Here is a 16,740-nt window from a genome sequence, read left to right as displayed (position 1 = left end):
GTATTTCATCCTCTTGCGTTCACCGCTTGCATTCGACGTGGCATCGATTTTATGAGGTTTTGTACGTGGTGCTTTTGCAATATTTTTATACTCCTCCAACAGCGCCATTCTTACTTCTTACAAATTCTCTAGCATCGCTGAGTGACTACCCTCTTTGACAACTCGTCCTAAAGGTGTTCGATATGGTTGGACTATATGCTGGCCAGTCCAAGCCCGTTCCAAGTACTCAACCAACGATTCTAGGTACTTGGCTTGCCATGCAATAAAAATAAAACAGTCGCCAAGTATTGGCAGGAACAACTTCTAATAACACATCTTCAATATTTCATTTAGCTGTTAGAGAACCCCGAACGGACCAAATATTGTTACAAGAGAATCAATGCAGGACTATCGGAGAATAGATAATCTGAGGAGATAATTAAAAATATCGAATAATTAAATATATGTGGTGTGTGCTTCACAGTTGTTCATAATTTGTTGAAGTCGTGAGGAGCGGTCAAGAATGAGATAGTTTAGAAAAATACCTTTTTAATTTTTTGCCGACGTTTCGACCTTTATTCGGGTCATCTTCAGGGCCTGAGTAAATTAGAAAACCTATGTTGATTGAAAAAAAATACAATTTAAGAAGTAAATCTAAATTTTTGGTGCTATTCTTGTGGTGTCATATTGGTGTTGGGTGAGTGTTTTACAACATCAATTTGACACCATTACAATAGCGCCAAAAATTTATATGTACATCTTAAATTGTATTTTTTCCAATTCGTCTTCAGGGCCTGGGTAAAGTTGATTGGAAAAAATACAATTTAAGATGTAAATATAAATTTTGAACCAAATATTTCATACCCACATAAAGTGTGGAGCTGTTCTTGTGGTGTCATATTGGCGTTGGGTGAATGTTTTACAACACCAATTTGACACCACTCAACTTTACCCAGACCCTGAAGACGAATTGGAAAAAATACAATTTAAGATGTACATATAAATTTTTGATGCTATTGTAGTGCTGTCAAATTGGTGTTGTAAAACACTCACCCAACACCAATATGACACCACAAGAATAGCACCACACTTTATGTGAGATGAAATATTTGGTTCAAAATTTATATTTACATCTTAAATTGTATTTTTTCCAATCAACTTTACCCAGTCCCCGAAGATGAATTGGAAAAAAATACAATTTAAGATTTAAATATAAATTTTTGGTGCTATGGTTGTGATGTCATATTGGTGTTATAAAACATTCACCCAACGCCAATATGACACCACAAGAACAGCACCACACTTTAAGTGAGTATGAAATATTTGGTTCAAAATTTAAGATGTAAATATAAATTTTGAACCAAATATTTTATTCTCACATAAAGCGTGGTGCTTTTCTTTTGGTGTCATATTGGTTTTGGGTGAAAGTGTTATATAACACCAATATGTCACCACAAGAATAGCACCACGCTTTAAGTGAGAATAAAATATTTGGTTCAAAATTTATATTTACATCTTAAATTTTGAACCAAATATTTCATACTCACTTAAAGTGTGGTGCTGTTCTTGTGGTGTCATATTGGTGTTGGGTGAAAGTGTTATATAACACCAATATGTCACCACAAGAATAGCACCAAAAATTTATATTTACATCTTAAATTGTATTTTTTCCAATCAAGATATATTTCGTAATTTACCCAGGCCCTGAAGATGACCCGAATAAAGGTCGAAACATCGGCAAAAAATGAAAAAGGTGTTTTTCCAAACTACCTCATTCTTGACAGCTCCTCACGACTTCAACAAATATTAAGGGTGTTGACTTTTTTTTTCCTCTCAGTGTATACAGTTAGCAGTGGAGGAAAGGGTTTTTTAAATCCTTATTCAACCCCCAAAGTTAAAAAAAAGTACTCTAAAAAAGAACATAATAATTTTTATGTTCTTCATGCCATAGACTGTTAATCAGTATTTGTCGAAACGTTTTGTTAATTATCATTTCTCGGTTAATTATCAATCTTGAAATTGGTTGGTGTGTTTGACATTGACATTGTGAACCTATCAAGTTAAAAGTTCAGAGATAATTTGCATTCCCAGATAATCTTACGCTGGAAAAGTTCAATTTTGTTTATATTTGTATTTCTATCATAACAGTCAGAACCAGATCCTTATAGATTTTATAAAATGGACGAATCCTCGGTAATCTAAATTGTTTCATTGGGGCAAGACCGGTTTGACAATAATCACCAGGTCAAATCTCATTTCATTCAATATTGTAAGAATCACAGGACAGGATAAAGTCAAATAATAAAACACGAATGGCTTGTCTTTCGAGAGCCCATGCACTTGACAGATGTGATCAATTAAATTTGAACTGAGTATACAAAAAAATTTGATACTGGGGGAGCAGGGCACTGAACCCGAACGTAAGCCCGAAGATGATTCTGAATTGTAAAACCAAACTAAACACGTTAAGTATGCAAAACAGGAACACACTCTGTTGGGCCTCAGGATACAGAGAAAATTAGGGAAATGATCATGAGCAAGAAAGGATGATAAGCAGGAAGGGAATTTAAATTATCATAGACATTTTTGGGAGAGAAAATAAAACAATAAGCTATCTCGTACTGACTGCATAAAAGAAATTTCACAAAATATAAAAGTATAACAGGTTTTATTAACTCATGGCTCAACGTACAAAAGGATGGCCGTTAAAGAACAGGTGGTGTGCAGATACTGCCTAACAGAAAGCATACATTTACATTGATCAACTATACTCACTCACGAAATAGTTTCTATCATACAAAACAATAGAAAAAAATACAACTAAACAAGTAAAGAAAAATGGTTTAAGGGAGGGAGCTCTCAAAAGCACCAGATAAAAATTTTCTTTGATAACTTATACGCCTAAAAGTAAACATAAACTATTTTTACAAAAAAATATAGTATTTACTATAGTACTAAAAAAAATTAATGGACAAATTTATCTAGTAGAGATTTCAATATGACCACATTTTTCCCAACCTATATTGAACATGCATGATGACTAAATTATATTAAATTGATATTACTTAGTGTGATCTGTGAGGTGATGAACCTGAAATTTGGTCTATCGATGTGCGTATCAGAATGTCAGGGTCCTAAAACTTAACATAAATCCAATATCATCGAAAATATTTTGTTTGGGAAAACGGTTATTTATCAAAATTGCTTAGTTTTAGTCAAACATAAAAATAGAATTGTATTTTAAAACTTCAAACGAAACTAAAATTTCAGTTCTGGCCATCGTCATTCGTAATTCGAAGTGACTGTCGACAAATAAAAAATCCCCACATGATCAACATCAGGAAGGATAATCTTATAGATTTTATGCATCTAGAACAGATTACAATATGACCATAGAAATAAATATGCTAAAAATATAATTATAGGCAAATTGATCCACGACAATTTACAATATAACTGTATATACAATGTATAATATAACTCATAAAACTTAAATAAATCAGATATGCACAATATCAGCAAGATAATGATGAAAAAATAATAAAAATAACCCAAAAACTAATTTATCTAATACACAAATCGGTCTATGACGGTTGCAACGGGACAAAAAAATAGAATACGCTAAAAAATATTTAACCAAAATAACTAAAAATGCTAAAAATCCTCAATCCAAAAAAATTAGAATATGCTAAAAAATAATAAAATTTAATATAAAGCCTTCGCATTTGAATGTCACTGTTGAAAAATGACAATTCCATTTTCAGCAAATATTTGCTTTTCATTCAAGAAATCCATCTAGGACAGATTACAATGATCATCGTACCAAATATGAGAAAAATTATAAGTGCCTCGTAAAATTTAAAATAAATCCATTATAATCAAGCGTAAACTGTTCGTCTTGTGATGAAAAATAAAAATAACCCAAAAATTAGTTTATCTACTGTACAAATCGATCTGATAGATTGCAAAGTGACCACGAAAATAATGAAAAATGCTAAAAATCCTCAATCCAATTAGGACCGAATATAACCTTCTAAATAATGGCCATGCCATAAGAAAAATTGTACGAAAAAACTAATTTGCTAAAAGAAACTTAAAATATAATAATAGGTTTAGATTTAAATTTGAACATCAATATAATTAAATTGTTTGGTAAAAATATAGTTATGGTTTATGTAATAATTATAAGTTTTAAAAATTAGTGAAACATATTTTTATATTTATTCTACGGGATATTACAATGTGATTTAAAATGTCGGTTAATTGAATTAATTTATGTTGGAATATGCATTATATTCTGAGATATTGTAGGGATAAATTATTTTGGACACAATCTTTATGTTTTGTGCTATAAATCCGTCTAGGGCAGATTACAATGTTATCTTCGGTATAAATATGCTAAAAATATAATTGTAGGCAAATTGATCTAGGACAATTACATATACAATATCAGCAAGCATAATCTGTTCGTTTTGTGTTGAAAAAATGGTAAAAATAACCCGAAAACTAGTTTATCTAATATACAAATCGGTCTATGACGGATTGCAATCGGTCCACCAAAAAAAATTATGATATGCTAAAAAATAATAAAATTTAATGTCAAGCCTTCGTATTAGAATGTTACTTTAGAAACGTTGTATAATTACATTTTCAGCAAGCAAATATTTGCTTTTCATTCTAGAAATCCATCTAGGGCAGATTACAATGATCATCGTACCAAATCTGAGAAAATTTATGTGACTCTCATAAAATTTAAAATAAATCCATTATAATCGAGCATATTGTTTTATCTAATATAAAAATCGATCTGTGAAAAGACTGCAACGTGACCGCCAAAATAACTTTAAAAAATCCTCAAACCATTTAGGACCGAATACAACCATCTAAATAATGGTCATGCGATATGAAAAAATTGTACGGAAATTAAATAAATCTAATATGATAAAAGAAACTTAAAACGTAATAATTCTTTGTAATAAGTGTTAAAAATGGTGAAATATATTTTTAGCATTTATTCCTGGGGATATTACAATGTGATTTAAAATGTCGGTTAATTGAATCCATTTATGTCGGAATATGCATTATATTCCGAGATATAGGAATAAATTGTTTTGGACACCCCTTGCTGCTACAATTGAGGGTTGAGTCGTAAAAGATTAATTGTCTACCGTTAGCTCTGAGGGGGGCCGTTTCTTTTGCGAATTTAGTCGCAATTCCAACGATTATTAATTTAAAAAGGCAACAAACTGCCTTCGTCCCTGGCAAGATTGTCCATTTAACCCTGGAAGAGAGCCAGGAGAAATGAGGGGAAAAAGGGTCGGTAGCTTTTGCGGCACGTTTTATCATAAAACACCGGTAAAGCCCTGCGCATTTTTTTCCCAATACCTTTTTTTCTTGGGTTTTAAAGTAAAAGAAAAAAAAATCTTATTTAAGGCAGGTAATCTTTCGTAATGTAGTATTTCATAACCTTTGAAATTTATTGATCGCTTAGGTCAGTCTTCTAGGGATAAACCTTAACAGTCCCTTTTGGATAAAATTGAATTTATGTTGTGTTATGCAGGTAAACGATTATTGGACGGGGCGATTTATGTTCGCCACATCGTGTAATATCGTCGACATATACTTGCCGGTCAATATACGTGTTATTTATAAACAAATAATCAATTTTATCTCGAAGAGAAAAAAAACAATTACAATTCAGTACTCACATGTTTGAGGAGAGAGGAGGTTCAGTGGTGTGTTCATTCAGGAGAAACAGAGAGCACTGTTCGGCCACATGGCTTAACGTCGAGCCGGATCGATAATTCCCCTCCGGCTTCCCTTGGATACTTTGAATTTCTTAATTATTTACAATTATCGGAAAAAGGGATGGCTCGTTTAAAAAAATAAAAGCATCTTTTTTAACACGTAGCGCCGTCACATGACGTTGTAATAATAGATCCGTGGAATAGCACGTCGCGGCGGATTCGAGAACTGCTTCCACATTGATTTTTCTCGTTTTACACGTGGACTGGGTCAAGAACGAATTTTGCCTTTTTTTTACCAACCCTGAAAGCCAAAATTGAAGGAAATCAAACAAGATATCTATCTAAAACCATAAAAACTGCCAAAAAAATATCCAACATAAAAAGTTTTATAAAAATCCTTAAGCACGTTGAACTACATATCAAAAAAATCCTAAAGGATATACGTTTCAAGTTGGCGAAGGTCTAATTATCAAAAATAAGAAAAAATCATTCTCATTGCCTTTTTTTACCCACTCTGAAAAGCCAAAATTGAACAGCAGAAAATCCTGTCACCTTAAAAACTTCCAAAAAGTTTAGGAAAAATCCTTAAGCGCGCTGAACTGCATATCGAAAAAATCCTAAAGGATATATGTTTCAAGTTGACGAAGAGCTAATTATCAAAAATAAGAAAAAATCATTCTCATTTCCTTTTTTTTACCCACTCTGAAAAGCCAAAATTGAACAGCAGAAAATCCTGTCACCTTAAAAACTTCCAAAAAGTTTAGGAATATCCTTAAGCGTGCTGAACTGCATATCGAAAAAATCCTAAAGGATATACATTACAAGTTGACGGAGAGCTAATTATCAAAAATAAGAAAAGATCATTCTCATTTCCTTTTTTTACCCATTCTGAAAAGCCTAAATTGAACAAAATACCAGCAGAAAATCCTGTCATCTTAAAAACTTTCAATAAGTTTAGGAAAAATCCTTAAGTGCGCTGAACTGCATATCAAAAAAATCCAAAAAGATATACGTTTCAAGTTGACAAAGAGCTAATTATCAAAAATAAGAAAAGATCATTCTCATTTCCTTTTTTTACCCATTCTGAAAAGCCTAAATTGAACAAAATACCAACAAAAAATCCTGTCGATGTTAAAAACTTCCAAAAAGTTTAGGAAAAATTCATAAGCACGCTGAACTACATATCAAAAAAATCCGAAAGGATATGTGTTTCAAGTTGCCAAAGAGCTAATTATCAAAAATAAGAAAAGATCATACTCATTTCCTTTTTTTACCCATTCTGAAAAGCCTAAATTGAACAAAATACCAACAGAAAATCCTGTCATCTTAAAAACTTCCAAAAAGTTTAGGAAAAATCCATAAGCACGCTGAACTACATATCAAAAAAATCCAAAAGGATATATGTTTCAAGTTGCCAAAGAGCTAATTATCAAAAATAAGAAAAGATCATTCTCATTTCCTTTTTTTACCCATTCTGAAAAGCCTAAATTGAACAGCATACCAGTAGAAAATCCTGTCATCTTAAAAACTTCCAAAAAGTTTTGATAAAATTCTTAAGGATACTGAACTACATATCCAAAAAATCCTATCAACGTTTCAAGTTGATCAAAAATTATTTATCAAAAACAAGAAAAAATCATTCTCATAATTTCCTTTTTTTACCCACCTGAAAAGTCATAATTAAAGAAATCAAACAGAAAATCCTGATTAAAACCTTGAAAACTGCCAAAAAAAAATCCAACATAAAAAGTTTTATAAAAATCCTTAAGCTGAACTACATATTGAAAAAATTCCTAAAGGATATACGTTTCAAGTTGACGAAGAGCTAAATATCGAAAATAAGAAAAAATCATTCGCATTACTTTTTTGTACTCACCCTGAAAAGCCAAAATTAAACAAAATCCCCACAGAAAATCCTGTCATCTTAAAAACTTCCAAAAAGTTTAGGAAAAATCCTTAAGCACATTAAACTACATATTAAAAAAAAATCATAAAGGATATATGTTTCACATTGGCCGAGAGCTAATTATAAAAAAAAAAATCAAAAATTTCTTTTTTTCCCACCCTGAAAAGTCAAAATTAAACAAAAGCCCAGCAGAAAGTCCTGTCACCATAAAAACTAGCAAAAAATATACAACCTAAAAAGTTTTGATAAAATCCTTAAGTATGTTGAATCAAATATAAAAAATATTCCAAAAAATATTCGTTTCAAGTTTGACCAAGAGAAAATGATCAAAACAAGAAAAATAGCAGGCTCATTTCTTTTTTATACCCAACCTGAATAACCAAAATTAAACAGACTCTCGGCAGAAAGTCCAGTAACCTTAAAAACAGCCAAAATATATCCAACATAAAAAATTTATAAAAATCCTTCAGCATGTTAAACTACATATCCAAAAAAATCAAAAAGGATATACTTTTCATCTTGACGAACAGCATATTATCATAAACAAGAAGAAATCAATCCCATTTCTTTTTTTGTACCCACTTTGAAAGTTCCAAATTAAACAAAATTCAACAGAAAATCCTGTTAAAAAATGCCCAAAAATATTCAACATAAAAAGTTTTGAAAAAATCGTTAAGCACATTGAACTACATATCAAAAAAATCCTAAACAATATACGTTTCAAAGTGATAAAGAGCAAATTATCTAAACAAGAAAATTGCACTCATTTCTTTTTTGTACCCACCCAGAAAAACAAAATTAAACAAATCCTGTCATCTTAAAAACTACTGAAAAATATCCAACATAAATTTTTCTGTAAAAATCCTTAAAAATATATCAAAAACATCCTAAGCGATATATGTTTTAAGTTGATAAAGAACAAATTATCAAAACAGGGAAAAAAAACAGGCCCATTTCCTTTTTGTACCTAACATGAAAAGCTAAAATTACAGAAAATCCTATCTCCTTACAAACAGCCAAAAAATATCCAACACAAAAGTTTTGAAAAAATCCTTAAGCACGTTGAACCAAATATTTAAAAAATCCTAAACGATATACGTCGCAAGTAGACCAAGAGCAAATTATCAAAACCGGAAAAAAAGCAGGCTCATTTCCTTTTTAAATTACCATTATCTCTTTATCTGTAACGAGCTCTACTATTGACTCTTGTCTTCTTTGAGTGATACATTTTTTTTAAGGGCTCAAGAACTCTAGATCTTTTACTACTTGAAAAGATTGTCTTTAAAAAAAAATTAAATAAATAATCAAACAAGTATAAACTAAGTTCTATTGTTATTTTTATTAGCAATCCATCTCAGACAGATTATTGAGTTCCCATCGGCCCTCACACTACATTCACTTTCAATACATATCAGACACATCATCACAACTATCATTACTATACACAATAAAACAACCCTGTTCCTTCCAGAGGAACTGGTGATCCAAATACTCTGCTCTCATGCTCAAGCACATTTCTCATTCCTACTCTATTTGGAACCATATTGCTTGGGATGTATCAAGCAACCTTTCTCTGCTTGCTGAACACAGACACAGGCATTGGCCCAAAAGTAAGTGTCCATGTGACAACCACGCATTATCTATTATTAATCGGGTGAGGATGATCACTCTTCTTTTACCTTTCACTCTTGACACGTGCGAGTTCTGCCGATCTGGACCACTTATGCAGTCACTTTCTTTTAATCATATGACAGTGATGGAAGAACATCACATTCTCCACCACCTTAACCGTGCAAATGGATTTAGGAATTAGGTGCTTAAAAGACCTAGCTGTTGATAGCCCTTGTGTAGCTATGCACATGCATGTATGGATTTAAGCTTATATAAATCAGTAATCAGTTAAATAATGTTATGTCCAGCACGTACCCCTGGAGTATACTCTCCCCCAACGATTACTGAACTCCTTGTACCTAGGCATAAAATATTTTGGGACCTCTGTGTCATACACAGCTTGATTTTAATTTCAGTATAATTAACAAATAAATTATTCATATAAAACATAAACTAAGATTTTATTTTTTCTAATGAGTATTCAATGTAAGCCAATAGCAATGCCAGGAGCTCATTGTTGCTCAAGAGATACATAAATTTCTAAAATTTTATGTTCATTTACAGAATAATTAATGAAATAAGAATATTATCCAGAATATTGACTGTTCTCCATAGGGCAAAGGCAATAAAAATTATACTTGGTAATATAATAATCTGAAATACACTTTCTCCCCTCCTTACCATCACAGGAACAATTACAACAATAATAATTATTCATACTTTAAATCAATAATATTGACAATTTAGTCGATGTGGTAGACAGGGGAGAGCTAGTCATAAATTATTTACATAATATTAATATGTGACCTGAAGTGGGAGTACTATCTTGAAACAATTACTGAATCAATAACACTTTAACTTAAGAATGTTTTCCTACTTGAAGAATTGTACCTACTAAATTTGATGTGATGTTGAAAAAAAAAATTATACATCTATTTATTTTTTTATGAAAAATGTGAACCTTCAAATAAAAAAATTATTTACTCACTATAATTTATTATACATATTGAGGTATTATTTTTCAATAGGTGTGGACTGATCGCTATATGGGTCTTGGGTTTGAATCCTTATTTTATACACTTACAATTTTTTTTTTACTTTTTGTTATCAAAAAACAAGAATTATAGGTTTGTTGTATCCATTAAATTACATTTTTAGTTTCTTGCATTAATTGTAAAACTGACATTAAAAAAGTTTAAAACATATGTTTAACTAATAAATACTAAATGACAAAATAAAACAATTTATTACAATCACATGTTTTTTCCATTAATCACAATCACGTGTTTTTACAATTTTTGTAAGTTAAAAGTCATAAAGCCACATCAACTTGCAGCGACAAAATGAGAAGGTCTAGTTTTGCATGGAATGCAAACTCTTCTAAAAGGGGGACCCCCTAGCTTTTTTGTCAAGGACACAATTCTGTCGGCTTCCCTTATACCAGATTCTCGTGCGCCGTGCAAGGTCGAGAAATATTTTATTGATGTGTGTTCCCCTGCGAAGAGAATGATCGGAGGTATTTCATCACACTCGCCAGGCAATGGGTTTGCAAGATCGGCAATATGAGCGACGGTCGAATCAATTCCTAAGTACGTAAAAGCTCCGCAGAAGAATTGATTAGTGGACCAGTCAGTTCTCATGATATCTTTTGATAATTTTATTCCACTGTTGCCCATGAAAGATTGTATTACTTTATTCAGATCTGCAACAAGTTCTGCATCTGATTTGCTTTCCATTATCCTAGCTTCCTCGCCGGCAACAGTGGCTTGGAGAACTTTTCCACTTCCCTCTACCCCAGATAGACCTGATATACCTTTAACCCAATCTCCTCTTTCGGCCAATTCTTGTGGAGACCAAGCAAACCGGATCCCTCCTGTTCCGGGCACCCAGAAAGGACTTTCTTGATATATAAAAATCTTATTCAAATTCCCAAAGCCTAAGTTTCTTATAGCTTCCATCTTTCCTGCTGGTAATCCAGGGCAAAATAAAAGATCTGCTTTGTTTTTCAAGACACCCAGTGAAACAGTAACAATCACATAATCTGCTGGGAATTCCTCCCCATCACAGCAACGAACCACAACCCGGGGCACTCCGGAGCCTGCCGTTCCCCATCTGATGCATTGCACCGGTTTGCAATAATGAACCGCACACCTGGGAAGATTCCTTAGCAGAGGAGCCAAGAGACCGCCCATGCCCAAAGGGATTTTAACATCACCACCAGGAAGAGAATGCAGACTTCCAAATATAGTCGAACTGACCTTGTCGAGATCTTCACCAATTTTACTTTTCAGCCCATTACTCATACCGTAGAAAATTCTCGCTGTGTCATACCTCTCAATTTCTGGTAATTTTTTAAGTTCTTCTACAATCAGAGAATCAAGATAAGCGCTTAATGTTTGATTATGAATCTTTTTTTCTACGAAAAACAAATTTGCAGCCTTTGCTTCAAGATTTTTAAATGTCGCTGAAGCTTTATTCGCAAGGTCGACGTCAATAGCTCTCCCATCACTAGTAAAAAACATAGTGGTCTGCGGAGAAAGCCGAGTAAGTGGAGGTGTGAACAATCCTTCTTGTGCAGCCATCGTATAAACCGGATTTGCTATGCTTGCACCATTAATGACATCCGGACCCATTTCTACAGCCGCATCTCCTAACCAGCATGTCTTGATCCGTCCTCCTGGTCTAGAATTTTCTTTCCATTAGTACAAATCAAAATTACAATAAAATGTTTTAAATATGTTTTTACCTTTCACTCGCTTCTAGTATTTTGAAGTTGGTAATCCCACACTGGACAAGCCGTTTGGCAGCCGATAGACCAGCCATCCCGGCACCAATAATAATGACGCAGGGTTGTTGTATATCGGGATTAAGGGAGCACATATCAAATAAGCAATTTGTGCTCTTGCTGTCTTGCTTGCAAACCATATCATCTTTTTTCTTATCTGAACCACGGAAAAAAGTTCTGAAATGAAATACAAACTTGAATATAAATTTCTAAATCAAGTAAGCTAATCACAGTGTTTCAACTTTCACGATGAAAAAAGGAAAATAATACAGAACAAAACACTTACCTTTGCTGACATGTGGCAACAAATGAAAAGTATTTCCTAACAAAAAACAACTTACGCGAAAAATTTAACATTTTTGAGTGTTATGTCCACTATCAATTTTGATGAGAACTCATTCATGCAAAATAACATGTTCACATGGTTTGAAAGTTTTATCACATGTAAGTTTTGTTGTACATTTTTTTAATTATTTTAATTGGCAACATTGCCTAAAAAATATAAAACTAGAAACCTTAAACATTTTTAACTATAGACTGAACCAGTTGAATAGTTTATTGAAGTTTTGATATTTTCTTATAATGTTCATAACACATAATGCAGAAATATTGTATTATAAATGTTCAACTAAAAATGTTTTAAATTTTAATATAATAATGAGTAGATTCGTATGCAATTGTATATAATTTTTGCTAACATGGCCATGACAATCAGATCTTTATCCGAATCATACCACAGTAGTACAATGGTCTAAATTTTATCCATATGTGAAGAATATTACCACAGTTTATAAATACCTGCTTCATCTGACTCATGGGCGAAGACCATCTAGTGGGCCACATATACAGCCTCATCAGCAAGGATCCATGGTGTACGCCTACGAAACCTCACACCTCAAGGTTGCTCCATGGTGTAAGACTGGCCTGTCGGACCATCAGTCTCATGATTTATTGGCCTGGTTGAGAGTCAGATCTGTCACCAAGTCCTTAGGTTACTTCCCACGGAGCCATCAGAAGAGGAGTTGTCACACCACACCCGGGGCGTAGTCACCTACTAATGTCCTCGGCTTTCTAAAAATCTGCTTTATCCAAGGCTCATTGGCCCAGATCTCACCATCTGGGGACACTTATAACGCTTAGTCAGCAAGGGTCAGGAATTGCCATAAGGTTCGCAACCTGAGGCTGCTCCTGGCTGAACTCTCAGAATATAAGACTGGCCTGTATCGGAGCCCGTCAGTGGGAACCTAAGTGAAAGAAAAACAGTGAGAAGACCCAGCTGAGTTCTTGGTTGTCTTCCTGAGGAGTATGTCATCAGGAGATAGAAAAGTTGTGACACCTCACCCCAGGTCTAGCCTAATGTCCAATGCACCTTCAAGTTAGGCTTGTAAATGCTGTTTTACCCAAGGCACATGCAGCCAATGTCTCACCTTGTGAGGTCACTTATACAGCTTAGTCAGCAAGGATCATCGTTCCCACCTGAATCCTTAGTTTTAGTCTTCCTGAAGGGTTGTCATACCGCACCTGAGCCCTAGTCAGCTAGTGGTGTCTACATCTTCGTTAATGGCAACTCCATCCAAGGCTCATGGGACCTCCCAAGATCTGGCAATCTAATGCTCCTGGTTGAGTCTAGGAAATAAAAGACTGGCCAGTACTGGCTACAATCAGTGGAAACCTTTTTCCTTTCAAAATGATTATGTGCTATTTTAAAAAATATCTGGGTTATTTTAAAATTCATGCTTTTAAGGTTTTATTAGTGCTTACTAAAAGGATTTTTATTGCATAGAAATGCAAACTCTTTTATATTTAAAATATCATTTTCAATAAGTTGTTAGTTATAAGAGTAACACCAATTTCTCAAAAAATGTGTATATTTTATATGTGCTAATCTTGTTTACATTAAATTTGCACGAGTAAATTATCATAATTATATTTCTCTTGAATCACCCACAAAAGTGACAATATTTTTTTCGTCTTTGCTATAATAAATAAGGAAATAAAATAAAATAAAAGTCAGGCGGGATACAAACGGGGAAAAACACCACTACGTATAATATAGATATATTTTTCTTAAACTATAATGATGCTTGCACCACAAAAAACATTTCTGGACAAACGCCCCACATGGTATAACTGAAATGCATATTTCCAATTTAAAAAAAAAAAAAAATAATAATAATAATAATAATAAAAAAGAGAGAGAATGTTCAAATTAACTGAAAATTATTAAGCTTATATTTTATTTATATCAAATAGTCTCAGCGTTGGAATACTTGGCAGTTATCATAGGGTAACGATAAGTTTGTACAATGTTACAAATTTTTCCCATTTTTATTTTTAGTATGATATTTAATTTATATAACTGTAAAAGCTTTTTTTTAAGTTTTATAAGTAAATATCCCTTACAACCACTTATAGTGCCTTATTTATTAGTATAATTTTTTTTACTCCTGGTCAATCATATACTGAAATAAATTGTATAAACTAAACACTTCTAATGATTACTCATATCATAAATGACAATCAAAATTAAATTGTAAAAAATAATGAAGTCAATATTACATTCAATACATGGAGTAGCTAGTTTTAAACAAGATTTTTTTTACAAGTTTTCCAAACGTTAAATAAAGCCTGCTTTGCGAATGACAATTATATCAGAATGACATGAAATTTTCACCAGAAAGTACTGATATTTAACAACTAATCGATCAATAAAATGATTGAGCAATTAAAAACTTAATGTACCAAAAAATGAGCATGTCTCTAACAAAAAAATCTACACCGACTATTACATATATTAATAATTTTGGTTAATTAAAAAAAAAAAATCATGAATATTTATACTATATTTTTACTGTGATTTTATGCATTTCAAAAAATAATAAGAGATAATGTTACGTTAAATAAAAAGAAAAGAAAAAAACTTCTGAATAGCTGAAGTTAAAATTTGATCTACAATTGGTAACTATTTGCACATCAGAAAAGGACCTGGGTAACTAAAACTATTTAAAAAGGAATGATAATTTAAAAAATTAAAGTGTCTTTTAAAAATCCATGTGAGTATTTAAAAATGAAATTGTTAAATGCATATTCAAGAAGGAAAAAATCATATAGCTGTCATTCGCTTATATTGCACTATAACTGAATTATTTTCACCCTTATATTTCTGCCATTCGCTTGTATTGCACTATATTTGAATAATTCTGCTATTTTAATTATTTATTAACAACAAAACATTTATAGAACAGATGTTTGATGTATCAGAGATCCATGTTTAAACAAAATGAGGATGAACACAGGAGTGTGATGAAATGAAAACGAAGAAAAAAAAAAAGTGTATCGTTTTATTACATTTGGACATTTCACCTGTGATTTCACATCTACTGGATTTTTTTTAAATGTCAAATGGTTGGAACGTTGGGAATATTTCAAAAGTGTTTCAGCTTGTATCGAGTTTTTACTCAAAATACGAAAATCTAAGTTCATCGTGTAAAAAAATCAGTCCTATCGTGTCCGTTTTTGTGTCATTAAAAAAAGGTCAAGCAATTTTTTTTCTTCCTCTAAAAATTAAGTGCTCGATTAAGCCCTTTAAAACAAAGACCAGTACAAAACGATCATAAAACTTTTGCCTTACATTTGATTAAATCCAATTATGCAATATGCATTAAGCAAATTAAAATGCTGATACTGAAATGAAAAAAAAAAAAAAAAGGTTTTAACAACATTATGCAAATCTTTTAATTTTTTTGTAATAATATATTTTTTATTTTAAAGATATGACTTAAGTTAAAGCTTATCTCAAAAAAAAAGAAAAATAAAAGAAAACACTTATTTACCTAATGAGCCTAAAGCAGACTTTATTTTTCATTATAAATAAAGAGCAATATTAACATAAATTACTTACAAATAAAACATAAATTACAATTATGTACAGATCCTAGACCTTAACATTTGTTTATGTATAAACATTTAATAAGTCTTTTGCATTTACTTTTTTTTCTCTTTTCTTTTAAATTTTATTTTATATATATTAAATTTCATAACTCTTTAACTTTAAAAAAGTTTACAGAAGTAAATGGTTGCCTAGTTTTACACCTAAATATTTGAAATGAAAAATTAAAAAGTATTGAAGGACGCAATTATGAACACTTGATTTTATTTATTTAATTATTATTAAGGACAAGATCATTATTTATTTAATCAGGTAGAAAAACTCTTTAAAATTAAATTTAACGATGATATTATTAAATATTCAGTAGTATGAAAAGATCTGAGGAAAATTGGCAACCATTCTATTGAGACATTATATTATGAGCTTTTTTTTTTTTACTTTTTAAAACTTTTTTTTAAATTAAGACAAGACATGCACCTGAGAAATTTTGACTTACGGCAGCTCAAATTATTAACTATAAATATACGATTATCAGTCAACTTTTTATATGTACATAATAAAATACCCTTCTTCAATTTAAAACTGTTATTACTTTTTAGTTATTTTTTAATTAAAAATGTTTACATGGACTGTAATGGCACTCTGAACACTGAAATTTAGAATGTCTTTTTCTCTGACAGGTGCATTTTAACACTTTTATTTAATCTGTTATATGTTTTAACAACGATAAATTTTTTTTCTGTATTTCACCAGATAAAATGTTTAAGAGAACATTGTCATACATATAGTGATAGTATTTTATATAATCCAAATGAAAAGGTGC

General features: G+C 31.6%; 2 protein-coding genes across 4 annotated transcripts in view; both read right to left on the bottom strand.

Moving 5' to 3' along the window:
* Positions 1 to 5,916, bottom strand: part of LOC106667535 (long-chain-fatty-acid--CoA ligase 5) — a 37,688-nt gene extending 31,772 nt beyond the window's left edge. Inside the window, exon 1 of one of the 3 annotated variants that reach the window (XM_014395565.2) lies at positions 5,688 to 5,916. The gene's annotated coding sequence lies outside the window, so the exon portion shown is untranslated. The remainder of the gene's footprint in view (positions 1 to 5,687) is intronic. The other 2 variants (XM_014395537.2, XM_014395584.2) reach the window with 2 other exon arrangements.
* Positions 5,917 to 10,470: 4,554 nt separating this feature from the next.
* LOC106667560 (spermine oxidase-like) lies at positions 10,471 to 12,480 on the bottom strand. The gene is made up of 3 exons (XM_014395596.2): positions 12,315 to 12,480; positions 11,990 to 12,205; positions 10,471 to 11,925 (listed from the first exon to the last, which is right to left on the bottom strand). The coding sequence occupies exons 1-3, from the start codon at positions 12,383 to 12,385 to the stop codon at positions 10,569 to 10,571; spliced, it is 1,644 nt and encodes a 547-aa protein (XP_014251082.1). The 5' UTR covers positions 12,386 to 12,480; the 3' UTR covers positions 10,471 to 10,568.
* Positions 12,481 to 16,740: the final 4,260 nt, after the last annotated feature.

This window comes from Cimex lectularius, unplaced genomic scaffold (genome assembly GCF_000648675.2).
Source record: "Cimex lectularius strain Harlan isolate CLEC.00 unplaced genomic scaffold, Clec_2.1 scaffold67, whole genome shotgun sequence".
Taxonomy (NCBI): domain Eukaryota; kingdom Metazoa; phylum Arthropoda; class Insecta; order Hemiptera; family Cimicidae; genus Cimex; species Cimex lectularius.
The sequence above is the reverse complement of the archived record's forward strand: the minus strand, read 5'-3'. Positions and strand labels throughout refer to the sequence as shown.

Bases quoted from the DNA above. Each gene is read 5' to 3' on its own strand.
- LOC106667560 (XM_014395596.2), bottom strand. From the start codon at position 12,385: ATGTTAAATTTTTCGCGTAAGTTGTTTTTTGTTAGGAAATACTTTTCA. The intron at 12,206-12,314 runs GTAAGTGTTTTG...ATTTCATTTCAG, and splicing joins GTTGCCACATGTCAGCAAAG to AACTTTTTTCCGTGGTTCAG. The intron at 11,926-11,989 runs GTAAAAACATAT...AGAAAATTCTAG, and splicing joins ATACTAGAAGCGAGTGAAAG to ACCAGGAGGACGGATCAAGA.